Source organism: Macaca fascicularis, chromosome 6 (genome assembly GCF_037993035.2).
Source record: "Macaca fascicularis isolate 582-1 chromosome 6, T2T-MFA8v1.1".
Taxonomy (NCBI): Eukaryota; Metazoa; Chordata; class Mammalia; order Primates; family Cercopithecidae; genus Macaca; species Macaca fascicularis.
Window position 1 is genome coordinate 8013108 of NC_088380.1, and position 17829 is coordinate 8030936.

A 17829-nucleotide genomic window follows, 5' to 3' on the forward strand; every position below is an offset into this window, starting at 1 on the left:
TGCTTAAATGGGCATATCATATCTTACAGCAAATAAAAAACAGATAGTAAGCTGTATTAGTAACACTGTATTCCTTTATCAGCTCTTAATAGATTTTGACATTTGAGGAAGGAGTAAGTAGTGGTCATCAGATACATTCACAAAAAAATGTTAACAACTAACTCTTCTGGGATGCTCTTCACTGTGTCCAGCATATTATTATAAAATAGGAAGAGTCACATTTTAATACATGTATTGTTTTCCAGGTCTATTTGACCTTACTTTAGAATGTCTCTGTCAACTCTCTTCATAGTGAATAATTATTCAAAAAAAAGAAACATTGAAATGCATTTTAGGAAACAAAGGCCTATATAATTCATTGTAGTACAAGAATCCATTATTTAAACTCTGATTCACAAAATAAACCTTATGATTTGTTAGTAGATTAACACATAATTGTCTCTAAATCAGTTGATATGTGTTTAATTGAAGGCCAATATAATTCTATAATCCCTTGTTCCATTTATAAAAAAATTAGAGTATGGCGTAACCCAAGGAATATATACATATTTCTCAATACTTCTAATGCTAAATACTTCCAGTAACAACTTTGTTTTGCTGTTTTCAAAAGAAAAAGAAAGGAATTTAGAGAAGTCACTGTTACAGTTCTTCCCTAGGTTTCTACCTAACTATTAATGATATTATAGTACCCAGAGAAAGCTTTTTTTATCTAGTTAATGGATTAGGCTCCAATAAAGAAAACAAATTGCCTTAGGTTTTTCAGAAAGGGAATTTAATAAAAAGAAGTATTTACAGAATAACAGAAAAGCTGATAAACCAAACAGGGGAGAGTATAGTAGCCATGGTGTAGCAACAGAAGAAACTTTCTACCACCTCTAGACTTGTAAGGAAACAGGATAGAGGTGTTGTTAGCAGAAACCCAGGCTCCTGGGCATTCTTGCAGATGCTAGAACCATGCAAAGCTAGAGCTAGACGAAGGTAAGGTGTTGTCTGACAAGGATCTGGAACTTTAGAAAAGGCAGGAGTTGCAGGCCATCCAGAAAATGACTGCCAAGGAGAGAGTAAGAAGGAGAAATATACCAAATCTCTTTCTTTCCCTTGCCTCCCAGTCTCCCACCAGCTCTCATCAGCCAAACTAGCTAGAAACATTTGACAAAGAGTCTGTGAAATGAAGTCTTTAGGAGACGGACAGAGATATACTTGAAAGGAAACAAGAAATTACCAACACACTTAGTGACAAGTTTTCCTAAATTTGTTAAAATCCATCAATCTCCAAAGGCAAGAATCTCTATGAACATCAAGCATGATAAATATGAAGGAAACCACATGTGGCATATTATAGTCACACTTCTGGAAACCAAAGGAAAAAAGAAAGAAGAACATTAAATGTACCCACAAAAAAAAAAAAAAAACACAATTCTTACAAGGGGTCAATGACAGAATGAATGGCTGCCTTCTTATCAGAAATTATGGAGAGCAAAAGACACTTGAACATCTTTAAACCACTGATAGGAGCATGATTAACCCTGAGTTAAACATTAAATTCAAATATTCCTTTTCAAAGTTGAGATGAAAAACACTCTGCGGGTAAAAAAAGAGGGAATTCATCACCAGCAAACATACAAGATATGCTAATGGAAGTTCCTCAGCTAAAGTGATATGATGTCAGAAGAAAACATGAATCTAAGGAAGGAATGGAGGGTATTGGACATGCTTACTGTATGAGAGTATAAAAGACAATATATTTATCTTTCATTTAAGAAAGCATGTATTAACTCTTGGGCAGTCACTAAAAATAAAAGAAGTACAGCTAAAACGCCAAGAGGAAATGAAAAATATTTTAAAATATTTAATTAATAAAATGACAATAATGGAAGAACAGAAAAACAAAAGTAAATGAGACAAATATAAAGCAGACAGTAAAATGGTAGGTTTGAAATAGTAGCAACAAGTAAGAGACCACACTATACAAATAAAACCAATGGGGCAAATAAACAATAGATAACCAAAGGGTAAGATTAAATTCAAACATTATTAAATGCGAAAGGACTAAACACTCCAAAGGAAAGTATGACCAAGCCACATTCTCTCTACAAGAGGTGCACCTTAAATACAAAAATTAGGTAGCTTGAAAGTGAAAGGATGAAAAACATATCTGATGTAAACAATAAGCACAAGGAAACTACTATACATATATTAATATCAGACAAAGTAGTTATGAAGGCAAGAAATATTAACAGAGATAAATATAGATAGCGAGTAATGATAAAAAGGTCATTTCACCAGGAGACATAAAATCATAAAGCATGCTTATACCTAATAACAGATCTATAAAATACAGATACGAAAGCACTTAACCTACAGTAGACCATAAAAGCATCTTATGCATATCTGACAAAATCCAAGAAAAAATGAGACAAATCTATGACATAATTAGATATTTAGTATCCCTTTTCTAGTTCTTATTATTATACCAATAGGAATATATAGGAGGTCTGAACAACGTTATCAACTTCCTAAAACTAATTGATGTTTCATAAACTACTAAACTGAATTGAAAAATACTTGTTTACTTAAAGTGCCCATGGAACATTAACCTGTTACAAAGATATTACTTATGCTAGGCCATAAAAGCATCTCCACAAATTTGAAAATACAGAAATAAATATGAAGACAAAAAATCATATAGTCTGATGTCTAACCACACTAAAATCAAATTAGAAATCATTAACAATAGAATATTTTAAAATATCCCCAAATATTTTAGTGTTAAACTATATGCTTCTAACCCAGGAGTCAAATAAGAAATACAAGAGAAATGCAAAGATGTTTAAATATCAAAATGTAATGTATCAAAATGTGTGGGATTGCAATTAAAGCAGCAATTTAGGGGGGAATTTGTAGCTTTAAAATGCTTTAAAATTAGAAAAGAGGAAAGAGTTAAAAATCAGTTGTCCAAATTTCCATCTAAGGAAGCAGAAAAAGATGAGCAATTTAGAATCAAGCAATTAGAAAGGAATAAATACTAACAAGAAGAAATCAATAAAATAGAAAACCATCAGTAGTGAAAATTAGTAAAGCCAAAATATGGCTCTTTGAAAAAGACTTTGAAAATTCCTAAACCACTAGCAAGACCGATCAAGAAAGAAAAACAGGGAGAAAATCACAAAGCATCCAAACTAACAATTTAAGGGAAAAAAGAGGACTCACTACAGATTCTACAGATATTAACAGGATAGATATGAAATGCTATAACTTACTTGAGGCCAAACAGATTTACAATTCAGATAAAATGAGTTTCTTGAAAAGACCATTTACCAAAAACTGAAACATAATAGAAAATTTAACTGTGCATGTATCTATTACATTTATTGAATTTGTTTTAAAAATTTTTCCCACAAAGGAAACTTCATACCCAGATTATTTGTGTGTGAATTCTACCCAACATTTTAAGAAAATAAGATAGAAAGAATTGGTCAAATATTAACAAATTTTGTATTTGTGAATGGATAAAAATGTCTTATTCATGGAAAAAGGCTAAAAGATTGGGGCTACAAAGCAAAGTCCACATCTACACCATGTGTAGGAGATCTAGCTGAAGCAAAATGAGAGAGGTTGGAAATAAAGGATATAGAATAGCTATTCCAGGAAACAGCTTATAGAATAAAGGAAATATTGATAATATAAATTCCTGACAATAAAGAATTCAAATGAAAGGTATTCAGCATTAAAAGAAAGATTTTTATTATGATTCAGGCACCAAAAATTTAACAGTCATAAATATTTATGCACTTCAAAATCTCTTTGAAATAAATAAAGCAGAAAGTGTTAAAATGTTCAAATACATGGACAAACCTACACTCCTCTTTGGAAATGTTAATATATTCTAACATTGACAGATCAAGTAAGCCAGCCCATTAGGGATTTGACTAACTCATAAGGTTCCTTGAATAGTTATATTTAGAGAAACACTTTGTTACCAGCATAAAAATTACATGTAATTTTCAAAATTTCATAAGACATAGAAGTTGAGCATATTTATCCCATTCCAGAAGAAAAATAAATTGTCAAAGTGAAATAATAGAGGCCACAATCTCCGATAAAATCAAATGAAATTAGAAATAACAAGAACCAACCAAAAATAATATTCTTGTGGAATTTAAAATTCAGACTTCTGAGTTACTTTTAGTATTAAAAGAAAATGGAAATTGAAATTATAGGCTTTTTAGAAAAGAGTGATAATGAGTAGCTATGAATTAAAGACTGTGGGATTTGGCAAAAGCTGTAACTAGGAGAATATTTATGTCCTTAAATGCACTTATTAGAAGATACAAAAGATTTTCTAATAAATGACAATCCAAAATAAAGTATATAAGTTTAAGTAAGGGGGAAGAAAGGAATTTTTAAAAGTTGAATCAGAAACTAATTAATATAGAAAGGAAAAGCAGACCTTAATAATAAACCAAGAACTTATTCTTTGAGAAGATCAACAGAACATGCAAAACCTCACAAATCTGATCTAAAGAAAATGGCATTAAGCATAAGAAATTACAAATACGGAGAGTTTTTAAATTATAAGAAAAAATTACATAGAATATTTTACATTTGAAAATCTAAATGAAAAAGATAATTTTCTAGGAAAATTATCAAAATTGACTCAAGTAACAGAACCAATAAACATGGCAGAAATGTGACATGTCTATTTCTAAAACAGAACCTGGATCGGGAATAGAATTGGGTAGACATAAATGCCAACAACATCACTTAATAGAGCTATAACTTTACGCAAGTTCCTCAACTTCCCTGTGTATCAGTTTCTCTGGCAAAATGAGGTAATAATACTAACTACCATATAGGATTATTGTGAGAATAAAGTGAACTATATATGTACATATATACATAGCACTTGGCACATAGTGAATACTCTATAGATGTTAGAATGTAGCACCAACACCACCAGCACTACCATCACCACCACCATTATCCCCATAACTGTCCCTATCACCATCGCCATCATCATCACCATCACCATCCCTATCACCATCACCATCATCACCATTACCATCACCCATCATCATCATTACCATCACCATCATCATCACCATCACCATCCTCATTATCATCATCACCATCATTATCATCATCACCATCACCATCCCTATCATCATCACCATCATCACCATCATCACCATTACCATCACCCATCATCATCATTACCGTCATCACCATCATCACCATCACCATCCTCATTATCATCATCATCATCACCATCACCATCATCACCATCACCATCATCACCATCACCATCCCTATCATCATCACCATCATCACCATTACCATCACCCATCATCATCATTACCATCACCATCATCACCATCCTCATTGCCATCATCATCATCACCATCACCATCACCATCACCATCCAGATCAACATCACCATCACCATCCCTGTCACAATCACCATATCACCTATGTCATCATCATCACCGTCATCATTACCATCACCATCATCATTATCATGATCATCACCATCATCATCACAGATAATTTCATACTTGAGTTTTATCACACCTTCAAGAAGATATCATTCATTCAGTATTTAAACAGTTTGGGGTCTAAAAAAAAAGACGAAATGTTGTTTCTATACTCAGCCTTATGAATATGGCATTACCTTGACACCAAGAAAAAGCTAGGAGAGCACAGTGTCCAAAAAAAAAAAAAAAAAAAAAAAAAAAACCTGTCAGAGCTCCTTCGTAAAAACAGAAGAGAAGATAGCAAATCAAAGCTCAGCAGATGAATCACTGTGGTCGCCTTTAGTCATGAGGATAATGGCAAGCACCCTCCATAGCTCTGAGATGTGGGCTGGCACTCCTCCCGCTGCTGCAGGATCACATCTTACTCATCTTTGTGTCAGAACAGCCTAGCATGAGCCTGGCCCATCAGACTAGTCAGCAATCTAGGTGTACTTGGTATATACACACCCTCCCGCAGAGTCTTATCATCACTCATAAAATCTGAACAAATATTATTATCAGGCCAGGTGTTTGAAAGCATTGTGAATCATGTCCAGGACATGACTCATTGCCCAAAAGTTATTGATTGGGTCAGGTCCAATTGTTGGTTTGAACTCGAGTTTTTGTAGATGTTGTTTGATGTGTGTCCCTGTAGTCATCTCTCTTAATAGAGTAGGTATCTGAGATAGAGAGTTGAGGACAGCTTCTCACCATGACAGCATCAGGGGCTTTACTCAGGGCACTAACTGCTGAATTTGTTTCTCTTTCTGTGGGGCTCACAGGAGTGCACTTACAGGATGATGTCAGCTTGTGGCTGTCTTGTATCTGGTTCTTCTGTCCCATACGTCGTCGTTTCGGGATGTTACTCCTCTTCTTAGCCAAATCCTCTGTTTCTTCACTGTCTCTAGCCAACCTCATTGGCATGAGGTTCCATTTTGGTCTCACACACCATCCAACATCCCTTTGGATGTTCCATTTGCATCTCATCTTTGATGATTCACTGTGCTTCAGTCCTTTTTATACCTCTGTAACTTCTATCCTGGCATTAAACTCAGCTTTAAAAGGCTTTGAATTATTTAATTATTTAAAGGACCTTTTGGATATGTATACAATTCTTATAAATAAACCTGTAATCTGTCAGTAGCAGAATTCGCAACTCGGTAGGTGTGTTTTTCACATGATCATGGGATGCTTTTGAGTTCATTGGTGCACTCACGCGTGTAAAAAGCCTTGCTACACATTTTGCTGCATCTGTGTTGAACAAAATAGGTTGAATCTGGTTGCATGAGATTGGCGGGGGCGGGGGGAGGACTCAGTGTCTCCTGGGTCAACAGGAACAAGGGTGGAACTTGAGGACTTCCAGGCTATCAAGGTGTGAGGCTGTCCTTAAGGCAGCAGCTGCCAGGATCTCACTGGCAGTGAAGAGGCCACCGAGATGGGGGATGTGGCCAAGTACCACATGAAACTGCCAGACACATGGGCAAGTCATTTAAAAAGATTCTTTATCCTCCATAAAGAACTGATGCTTATGAGGCAGTTTTATTGAGTCAGAGTAAGTTGATTGGCCATCGCTGTGTAGACCCTTTTCTATGGACATGTGTGTGGTATTTTAGCTCCATTTTTATTTCTCAAAAATTTAGTGAGGATTGCAGTCTGAATTTAATAAAGTCCTCATTAACCCAAAAGTATTACTGGTAGCTTTCCAGAATGATAGAAACGATCTCCACCCTGACTTGCTACTTTTTGTTTCCTGGTAGAACGTCCGTCCTGGGCATCTCCTTTGGGGCTGCGTTTCTCTTGCTGGCCTTCATCCTCTTCGTCTGCTTTGCTGGACAGCTTCTGGTAGGTATTCAAATGTGGCGCTTCTTTGAAAAGTATGCTCATTTCATGAAAGCTGATTTCTTACCTAAAACTTTCAGAAACAAGGAGCTTACTGCTTTACCACTTCAAGAACTCCAGATCCCAGTTAAGGAAACATGCACCCTTCAGGTCTATAGGCAAGAATACAGACTGGAACAGCTCACGCACAACCAAGACACAAATACAAAGATGATTTGAAACGTTCGATGTCACATCAGAAGATTGCATTCTTGCTATTTGGTTCTGTCAATATATTTTTATCATTTCCTCTAACTTTTCAGAGTATTTATAGCAGCAAATGCAAGTATAATACGAGACTTTCAGTGTACAGGAGAATTAAAACTAACACAGGAACAGAAAACCAAACACTGCCTGTCCTCACTCATAAGTGGGAGTTGAACACATGGACACAGGGAGGGGAACATCACACACCGGGGCCTGTTGGGGGGGTAGGGGAAAAGGGGAGGGATAGTAGCATTAGGACAAATACTTAATGCATGTGGGGCCTAAAACCTAGATGATGGGTTCATAGGTGCAGCAAACCACCATGGCACACACATACCTATGTAACAAACCTGCACGTTCAGGACATGTATCCCAGAACTTAAAGTAAAATTAAAAAAAAAAAAAAAAAAAAAAGTAAACCTAATACATTGCTACAGTCACTTTCAAGCTATACAATGTTGGAGTAGTTGAAGAAAGCATATATTAAAATATCTTTTATTAGTGTTTAATTTAAGCTAATCAGGTTTAAATGCTGGTTCTGGATATACAGATTACATCTAAAATTGGAAGTCTAAAGCAAGTGTTGCTAGCTGGCCATCGGTCTATGAGAGCATCCTAAGGAAGCAAACAATGGGATAGAAGGCCCTGAAGAGAAGCCACTATTTTGTTTGTTCAGTGGAGATGAGCTGGGACAGAGAGGCCACTCTGAGCTTCTCAACAGAGGTCATGGGCATTCTCAAGAGAAGCTTCAGAGATTTTTTTTTTAAATAAAAAATTTAACATGATAATTAATAACCTATTATAAAAAATAAATAGAAATGTTCTTTAAAATATTTTTCAATGTATGTATTTTATGTGAGTTCTGCAGTTATAGACTATAGTCTAGATATTTTCACATTGTCAAAAATCATGATTTCTTCTGCCAGTTAGACTGTGACAAACCCATTTAGATGACACCGCCAAGGAAGCCTCCTGAGGTTTGTGGTCTGTCTGTTACCTCTCAGGACTATTGTGGCTTCTATGAAAGAATTTTTTCTTATTCTGCATGGGTTTACAGTTTGCATCTGTGGCTTTATTGCAATGTTATTTTGCTTTTCATAAAACACACTACTACTGCTAGCAACAATATCAGGACAGCGCGATAGTGGCCTCTTAGAATCCTCGTCCCCCCTTCAAAAGCTCTGAAAAGTGGCAGTCCTGACCCCCAAACTGTCCATTGTATTCCAGTCCGACGTGCTGAAAGCGTTTGGCCAAGGCTGGTTAAGATTCCAAACCTTGTCTCGGCCTTTCTGCAGTCGACAGTAAGCACTTTGCCCTCTGTGCCTTATACCGTTGCAAACTTGTGTGGATTTTGTTTACTGTATAATAGTTTAGATGTTTCTAATTGTATTGAAAGCCCTTCCAAAATGGGACTGTGGTTTCTGCTTTACCCAAATGCACACATAGCATCTCGGTTCTGAAGCCCCCTGAAGACATTGTGGGTTGTATAGAGGAGGGAGGACCCTTGGTTAATTTGAATCCGCTCTGAAAGGCCCTGATGGGACTCTTTGGCAAAGTTTGAAAATGCTTATTGTAGAAAGAAGCCTGGTTTTCTATGTTCCCAGAATCATCCCTCGGGTGGAAAGGCACACAGCCTCCCCTGCTCTTTTCCTTACACCCATAAATCTCCTGAAGTCCATTTCTCAGGTTTTCAAAATAAGAACCATCATTGGTGGTTCCATTGGAAATCCCAACCTAGTTCTATTTAAGTCAGTTCACATCATTGTGCCTAACTAGCCATATTTATCATTTTTATCCCAGGGAATCTGGTCTTGGATATGGGGGCATACGGTATATTTAGGGTATCAAGCTGACTTTTTTTCTTTCTACTGTCTAAGTTGTTATATTAAAGAAACATAGAGCTGGGGGCAGAAAAAAATATCTCAGGAACAACCGTGCTGAGTCTGTGGGAAAGCATTGCTCCCCTGTGATGCCTACCTTTCAGCCTTGCTGGAATCCCACGCCCTGCTGCTCCTGCCATAGCTCTTGTTCCCTCCTGTGGCCAGCCTGAGGCCCCGGTAAGCCGTCAAGGTGACATCCATAGCTCCTCCTGCCCTCCCATCCCTGGAGCTTCCCAGGACCCTGGCCTCCACAGGCCACATGCTAGGAAGTCCCTTTTGACTCCATGGTACCACAAAAGGAAGATTTCAAGGCTGCAAATAAATTGGTGCCTACCTCCTCCTCACAAGAAGCCTGTATGGTGTCAAAGTGCCCAGGAAGCCTAAACGTGATGACACTTCGTCTTCCTAAACTTGATTCCATAAGATCTGTGAATGAGGCTCCCTCTAGTGGCCAGCTGCAATTCCTCCTCCTTGGATGTAATCCATGAAAAAATCAAGAAGGAATTCTTTTCACTTCATTAATAGGTACTTTTTTACTGTTTAAACCATTCTGTAAGGATTTTTTAAATTTGCAACATCAAATATATTGGTGTACAGACAATTTAAGAAGGCTTAAGTGTACTTAAGAGTACTCCGCACTCTGCCATCCAAATTCAGTCAAAAACTGCTCATCACAAATATTCCACGGTGGTCATGGAGAAACATTGTCGCATCCTAATTGCTCATTCCCTGGCTTCTTAATAGCTTCCCAGTTGTGTAAGGTTTTATAATGATTTGCATTTATTATGTATTAAATACTTAGTTTATTAAAGAGTATTTAATACCCGAAACTTACCTTCAATTAACATATGGTGACTTTTTGAAAACTTCGATGCCAAAGGCAGTATTTGTGCTCTAATACCAGCTTTCAGTTCTCCGTATGAAGAATTAACATAAAATGTAATACTTCATAAAGGAAGCTGAGGAGAGGTCGGCCTGGCTAATGTTTTCTTCCAAGAGTTTTGCCTCTGTCATTCTCTGTTGCATAAAAAGCATAACGCCAATAAATCAAATCGATTGCTTGTTTTACAACTGGCCTTGATAAAAAGGTAGAAAGATATCAAAATAGGAAAAAAAAATAAGGGTGATAATGAATTGCAGATTTGTTCCTGTTGATAGAAAAATCATACAGATATTTGTTCAGTGACATGTTCTCAAACACATGGCAGGCATTTCTTTTCTGTGATCATTATTTCTGTGAGAAGCCCAGCCCTTGCCTCCATCGGCCCCTTCACTCCCACCCGAGGCATGCCCCATGCTGGCTCCCTGCTACCCCCACATTGCCCAGGTCTCAGTTCTTGTGCACGTGGGTGGGCTTAGCCACCGGGCACCTTCCAAGAAACCTGGAAACTGCACCAACTCCTGCACCAAGCCCTTCTTTTTACACCATGGGACTGACAATCTGTATCATTTAGCTTAGCCTCCAACACATAAGATCTCACTGAGACCTCTAAGTTGTTTCTGTTTCCCCTTGAATATATAGAGTTCCTTGTACTGTAGCGTTTTTATGGGGTCCTTTCCTACTTTCTCCTCTCATCCGGCTCTGGTTAGCACTCCCTCATCTCATGGAGGCCAAACTTTCTCAGGCCGAGTTAGGTGTCCCCTACAGAACCTTCTCCAGATGTCCCAGCATGGGGCCAGGCTCTTATGTGTAAATGATCATGTGGACGTGAGGAGGAATGTGAGTCAGTGGCCTTCATCATGCTGCATCCAAATGCCTTGTTCACATACACCGTGATTCCTTGACTCTGACATGCCTCCAGCTGTCTCCTCAGTTGGAAATCATCGTCTAACTTTCATAACCCAACTTTGAAGAGCCCATCTTTTCCCCACCAACTCCCCTCGTGCTGACTGGCTGGGATTCCCATTTTGCATTATTACTTTCATTCTTGTGGATGGAAAGATCTTCAGTGAGTTCACTGCAGCCCTGTTTTGTTCATTGTACTACTCTAGTACTTGAAGCACAAGATAAATATTTAATATCAGTCTCTGCTTGAAGGAATGTTGGGTTGCACCCAAGTGCAATTTCCTGGCACCGCTGCTCAGAAAACATTCCACCTCCATTCTCACCCCAACTGGACTCCTTCTGAACTTGAAGCTCTGAATCCAGCTCACAGTCATGGTATCCTGCTCCACATTCTGGTAGGTTCCCAGCGTCTGCATCTGGGCCTGGAATCTTGATGTGCTCACTTGTTGGATCTTATTAGACACCTCTGCCTCAGGTGCCTTCCTGGGCCCATATAGCAGCCCCTTCATCTCACCATTGCCAACTATTCTGAGGCAGAGAAAGATGTGCCCTAAGGGACCTTCTCCAGATGTCCTAGTAAGAGGTGACAACATGCTAGCAGCCCTCGCTCTCGGCACCTCCTCTGCCTCGGTGTCTACTCTGGCGGTGCTTGAGGAGCCCTTCAGCCCACCATGGCACTGTGGGAGCCCCTCTCTGGGCTGGCCGAGGCCTGAGCCAGCTCCCTCTGCTTGCCGGGAGGTGTGGAGGGAAAGGCGCAGGCGGGAACCTGGGTTGCACGTGGCTCTTTAACACTCACCGCGAAGGTCTGCAGCTTCACTCCTGAGGCCAGCGAGACCACAAACCCACCAGGAGGAATGAACAACTCCGGACAGGAGGAACGAACAACTCCAGAGGTGCCGCCTTAAGAGCTGTAACACTCACCGTGAAGGTCTGCAGCTTCACTCCTGAAGCCAGCGAGACCACAAACCCACCAGAAGGAAGAAACTCCAAACATGTCCGAACATCAGAAGGAACAAACTCCAGACACACCATCTTTAAGAACTGTAACACTCACCGTGAGGGTCCGTGGCTTCATTCTTGAAGTCAGTAAGACCAAGAACCCACCAATTCCTGGCACACTAGCAGGATAGTGCTTCCATGTGTAAAGGAATGTGGATGAGAGAAGGGATGGTGAGTCGGTGGCCTTCATCACACTGCATTGAAATTTCTTGCTCACATTCACCATGATTCCTTGACTCTGAAATGCTTTCTACATCAAATGCTACTTAGCATTTCAGAATTTAAAAGTCAAGAGCTGAGAGGGAACCTAGAGATAACCTCATCCAGTCTCTAATTTTGTGGATGAGGGACCCAGGACTCCAAAGGTGCCATCCACTTGAGTGAGTTTTTATTTCCAGTTATTTAAAATAAACGTTTCCCCCACAACCCCGCAACACACACACACACACACACACACACACACACACACACACGAAATGCTGAAGAAGCTGTAATCAGGCCTCTTGAGGATGGAGATGGAGGCTTTGGAGTAGAATCAGGAATGCAATGGCTAAGAGGTCTGCAAAGGCTTCTTATCCTTGGGTAAGAATCTTTGGAATAAATCCAAACTATTTATGATGGACAAGATCCCAATGAGTGGTTCTGATTCCAGCCTCATCACAGTTTGTAAGTAGTAAATGTTGTGTTAAAAATACCTACTTACTCTGCTAGGTGCTTAGCTTTGACTGGCTCATTTATGCTCACAAGAGCCCTTGCAGGTAATATCTATTTGACAGTTTCATAGAACGGGATCTCACAGATGCTACATAACTTGCCTTCCCAGTGGTATATAGCAAGTAGATGTTGGAGCTGGAATTGGAATCAAGCCTTGGAACCTTATAGTAGAGGCAGGTTGCAGAGGGTACCAGGGTTGTGAATGGGGTGAGTCACAGGCAGACGGTGCCCAGCACTAGGCAGGGATGCCCATGCTTATGGACATGGACCAGCATGACACCAAAGTTGCCTTGTGGTGACTGCTCATTACCCATTGATCAAAATCACATTGGTAAGTCATGGTAACCTCACATAGTAACTATTCCTATTCGTCTCTACTCTAGTTTCCTAAAATATTTTTCAGCTGTTGGTCCCATTTATTTAAAACTAGGTTCTGGGCAAAGTGTAAGTTCATCTTAAAAGACATTTGATATATTTTTAAAGTTAATTTATAATTGTATTTAGATTAAAATAATCTAGTAAGAAAGTACTCAGTATTATAATAATACTTTACAAAATGTTTTATACATATAATAGTCCTTCAAAGTGTTTTCAGACATTATTTTATTTGATAATGAAAATAATCCATTTTATCTAGGCAGAAGCTAAGACTAGAATAAGAGATTCAAGTTCACATTTTCATTACAATTAGCAATTAAAAATAGTACTAGTTGTCACTGTAGCAGTAATAGTAATAAGTGCACATTCACAGTCACATTTAGCTTTCTAAACTACCTGAGGCAGACTTACATTTCTATGATAAATACAAGAGAGTGACTCTAACCAAATATTCCACCACCAAACAAACAAACCCCCAAAACACGTTTAGAACGCATATGCTGGATACAGCAAGTGAAAATGCCAGAAAATATCAGAAGAATTGTTACCTTGTGCTTTCAATAGCAGAGAGAATACGATGCCAGCCCACCAACGTTCTTCTAGGCAGAGATGAAAGCACAAATAGAGAGGTCGCCTTGGGAAAGGAAAAGTAGGTCACACTCCCAGCTAATAGGAAAGCTTTCTACCCCACAGCCGTGTTTTTCCCTTGAAGTCTGTTTTCTCTCCTGTTAATATCACTCCACCATATATATATATATATATATATATATATATATATATATACACACATATACATATATATATGGTTAGTATTTGCTTAGTGTTCCTTGTTCCATCTTTCTACTTCCAGCTTTTCCTTGTCAACGAAAAGGATATAGGTTTTAGGTGTGTCTCTGGTGAACAGCATGTAGCTCTATGTTCTTTTCTCTGTTCCAGACATCTCTCTCTCTCTCATTTGACAAGTGTGATCGGTTTATGTGCATTGCAATTATTACTAAAATCTTTTAAAATCTACTTTGTATCTTTTTTGCTTCTACTTGTTTTTCCTTCTTTTCTGCCTTCTTTTGGACTCCTGGAGTTCATTCTCTTATTCTCTCTGGTGACTTGGAACTTATATACTTTGGTTTGTTTTTTCAGTTATTACCTTAAAACAGGTAACATGTACACGTGATTAACAAAGTGTATTATTGGTAATATCTCCACTTCCTTGTTGAACAATGCAGGGATCATGCTCTGAGTCTGGTAATTTCTCATCTCCCATACTAGTATTGTTTAAATTTTTCTAAATTTAAACGGCTCAAATTATTCAATGTTTATTCTTGTTTTTGTTAAATGATGTATTTGTTTACTATTTTTTCCAAATACCATTCCACCTTTCTGGATTCAGTTTCCATATTACTAAAATGCTTCCTTTTATAATCCTTCCCATGAGGGCTTGTAAATAATATACCCACTCAGATTTTGTGTTTTAAAAGTCTTTATCTTTTCCTCATGGTGATTATTTATCATTTTTTCTAACATTCTGAAAACAGGATTCCATAATTTCCTGGCCTCTGTGGCAATGAGATTAACTCTCCTGTCCATCTAACTGTTGCAGACACTTGGTCCCTTGTCTCGGTGGGAGTTTTTGCAGGATTTGCTCTTTGAATCATGGGCAGTAGGTTCCATGTGTTAAAGTGTAGCCTGACTTTTATTTTTGAGACTCAGCTGTGTATTCTCAACCACAGACCTCATAATCTGCTCTAGGTCTGCAACGTCATTGTCCAATATCTCCTTGTGTTTTGTCTCTTCCCTGGTCTTTCTGTTCTGTTTTTTTCAAACTTTTATTAGAGGTATGTTGAATCTCTTCATCATATCCTCTGTGTCTCAGTCTCTTTTTCCTATTTTCAACTTTTTTATCTTTCTGTGCTATTTTATGGTTTATTTCCTGAGATGTTTCTTAGCATCTCCCATTCACGGGCAGTTCATCCAGTTCCTCAATAACAATTTAGTTTTAATTTCAATATCTACATTTTCATCTCTAGAAAGTTTATGTGGCTCATTTAAAAAAATACTTGTTATTTTTCATTAACAACTCACTCATTCATATGGATTATAATCCCTCTTTTGTTACTTTAATCTTATTTTAGAAACTATTTCAAATTATTGTCGTATCTGCAGATCTCGTGGTGCTAATTCTACCTCTTATGTTTTTTGACTCTTCCTCATATGGTCCATTGCCTTAGGTACTTTATAATTTGGTTTTTATTGTCAGGCTATGTTCAGGAGGAACTGCCCCAGCCCCCAGATGGGACATCCCTGCACTCTGTCGTCTAAAGTATCATTTACAAGCAGTGTCATTCTTGCTTCTGCCATAGCCCCAAGGATTTTCTCTGGTTTTGACCTAATTAACAACCCTTCAATTTGGAATTCTCATTATGAATCAGGTAATATAATTTCACACCCAACACTTTAGGGTTTGGATTGATCCTTGGAAGCTTATTGATACTTCCCTGAGGTAGTGAATGGAGCTCTTCTAGACTTCTTTGTACAGAAGGAATAGCGGTTTGAGGCTCTGGATTTTATTCAAGAGTCTTAGTTGCAGCCGCCCACGTTTTACTGGCCCAAGGAAATATCTTCTTTTCCCTATGGGTGTTAAAAGGCCATCCGCTAAGTGCCATAGCCTGAGCCCTGATCCAGGACACTCCTGGATCCACCCCACAGCCTCAGTCCTTTTATCACTGAGCTCTCTCTTTGTTTCTATGCCCTGGTAATTTCCCTTTGAGTCCATCATTAAAAATAGTCAATAGAATCACCACGTATTTGATGAGTTCCTACCATTTAACAAACATTATACTGGCTTCTGAGAAAACAGAGACAAGTGCGATATGGTCGCTGTCCTCAACCAGCTCTGCATTTGGCCGGAGATAAGCATGTCAGCAAAAATGATGCAGTGTGGTACCCAGTGGAGCAACAGTGCAGGGAGGTGGCTTGCCCAGGGCGTAGGGAAGAAAAGGGTTGATTTTGTAAAATATGATTGATTGGCATAAAGAAGTCTTCCTGTGGGAAATTAAAGGACAATTAAGTAATCAAAGTACACATCACAGTCTTTGTGACATTAAATGTTACAAGTAATTATTGCTCCGGCTTGTTCCTGCCATTCAGAAGGACGGTCCTCAGCTAATTAAAATGCCAAAGTAGATGTTCCTTTAGGCAAATACACAAAAGTGCATGTTTATATGAAACACGAAACCACCATATTTTCCAAGCAAGATTTTAAGATGGATTTTGTTTTCCTAATAATAAAAGTTTGCTTCTCAGCTACTCAGATATCTTTATAACTTTTCTGGATTTTTTTTTCATTTTATTAACTTTATTTAATATGAGCTTCTACTTCAAGTGTCTCATCTGATTTTTAAAATGGATACTAATGAAACAGTAAATGAAGTCTACTTGTATAATGATTAAGTTAAATTATGAAGAATTAATTTTAGAGTGAAAAAATTAGATTTAACTTAATTTGAGAGACTACCAGTTGTTTCCATTGCAAGTGGATCAAAACAAGGGAAGAAAAAAAAAAGGAAGAGAGGGAAGGAAGAGAAGCTGGCTGATATTTTTGGTGGAGCATGTATGAACATTTTGTTTTTCTGAGGAGGATCTGCATGTACTGGATTAGGAACGTTGGGATTCATCCCACGTTTTTCCTACCACACCCCACTGCTCATTATCCCCACCATCAATTCTATGATAGGATTTTCCTTTTTTTTTTTTTTTTTCCTGAGACAGAGTCTTACTCTGTCACTCAAGCTAGAGTACAGCAGTGCAATCTCAGCTCACTGCAACCTCTGCCTCCTGGGTTCAAGCAGTTCTCCTGCCTCAGCCTCCTTAGTAGCGGGGATTACAGGCACCCGCCACCACACCCAGCTAATTTTTGTCTTTTTAGTAGAGACGGGGTTTCACCATGTTGGCCAGGATAGTCTCGAACTCCTGACCTCGTGATCCGCCCATCTCAGCCTCCCAAAGTGCTGGGATTACAGGCATGAGCCACCGTGCCTGGCCAGGATTTTTCTATAAATTTATATTGCTTCTTTTATTACATCTCCCACTACATTTAGTACCAATCCCTTGTTTGTTAGTGGATGAATGTGATATTCACATCCAAGAGCATTTCTAGAAGGTACACGGTGAGCTCACTGTAAGTAAGAGCCAATCATGGGGTTCAGTGAGATGATCAAGTAAGGGAAGAAACAGATGTGACTGAAATTACGCCAGGAATTAAACCAAAGATCAAAGCAAATGACTGCACCGACTGGGCTCACAGCAGGCATTTTCTCATTTTCAGTTGAATAGTATCTTCCAAATAAAGGCCAAAATATTCTTTGAGATGTTGTCGTTTATAACATTTAATTAGGATGGTCTGAATTTTGATAAATGTTTTTCCACCAGGGCCTTTAATACTTAATCAAAAACAGGATAAACTGAAGCCAATGATCAT

The 17829-nt window shown here is 38.3% G+C and overlaps 1 protein-coding gene and 1 long non-coding RNA gene across 4 annotated transcripts in view; one reads left to right on the top strand and one right to left on the bottom strand.

The window, feature by feature from the left end:
• The window catches only part of LOC102129602 (uncharacterized), a 42713-nt gene extending 28741 nt beyond the window's left edge, over window positions 1-13972 (bottom strand). Inside the window, exons 1-3 of one of the 2 annotated variants that reach the window (XR_006698638.3) lie at window positions 13904-13972; window positions 10314-10495; window positions 9813-9948 (exon numbers count right to left, since the gene is read on the bottom strand). This is a non-coding gene — a long non-coding RNA (uncharacterized lncRNA). Of the gene's footprint in view, window positions 1-9812; window positions 9949-10313; window positions 10627-13903 lie in introns of both variants that reach the window. The other variant, XR_010587296.2, reaches the window with a different exon arrangement.
• ADCY2 (adenylate cyclase 2) overlaps window positions 1-17829 on the top strand; it is a 426625-nt gene that overhangs the window by 333824 nt on the left and 74972 nt on the right. For both annotated transcript variants that reach the window (XR_012413577.1, XM_005556577.5), the window contains exon 15: window positions 7271-7355. Coding sequence is in view for 1 of the 2 variants with exons in the window: in XM_005556577.5 (XP_005556634.2) it covers window positions 7271-7355 (85 nt within the window). In the remaining variant the exon portion in view is untranslated. The remainder of the gene's footprint in view (window positions 1-7270; window positions 7356-17829) is intronic.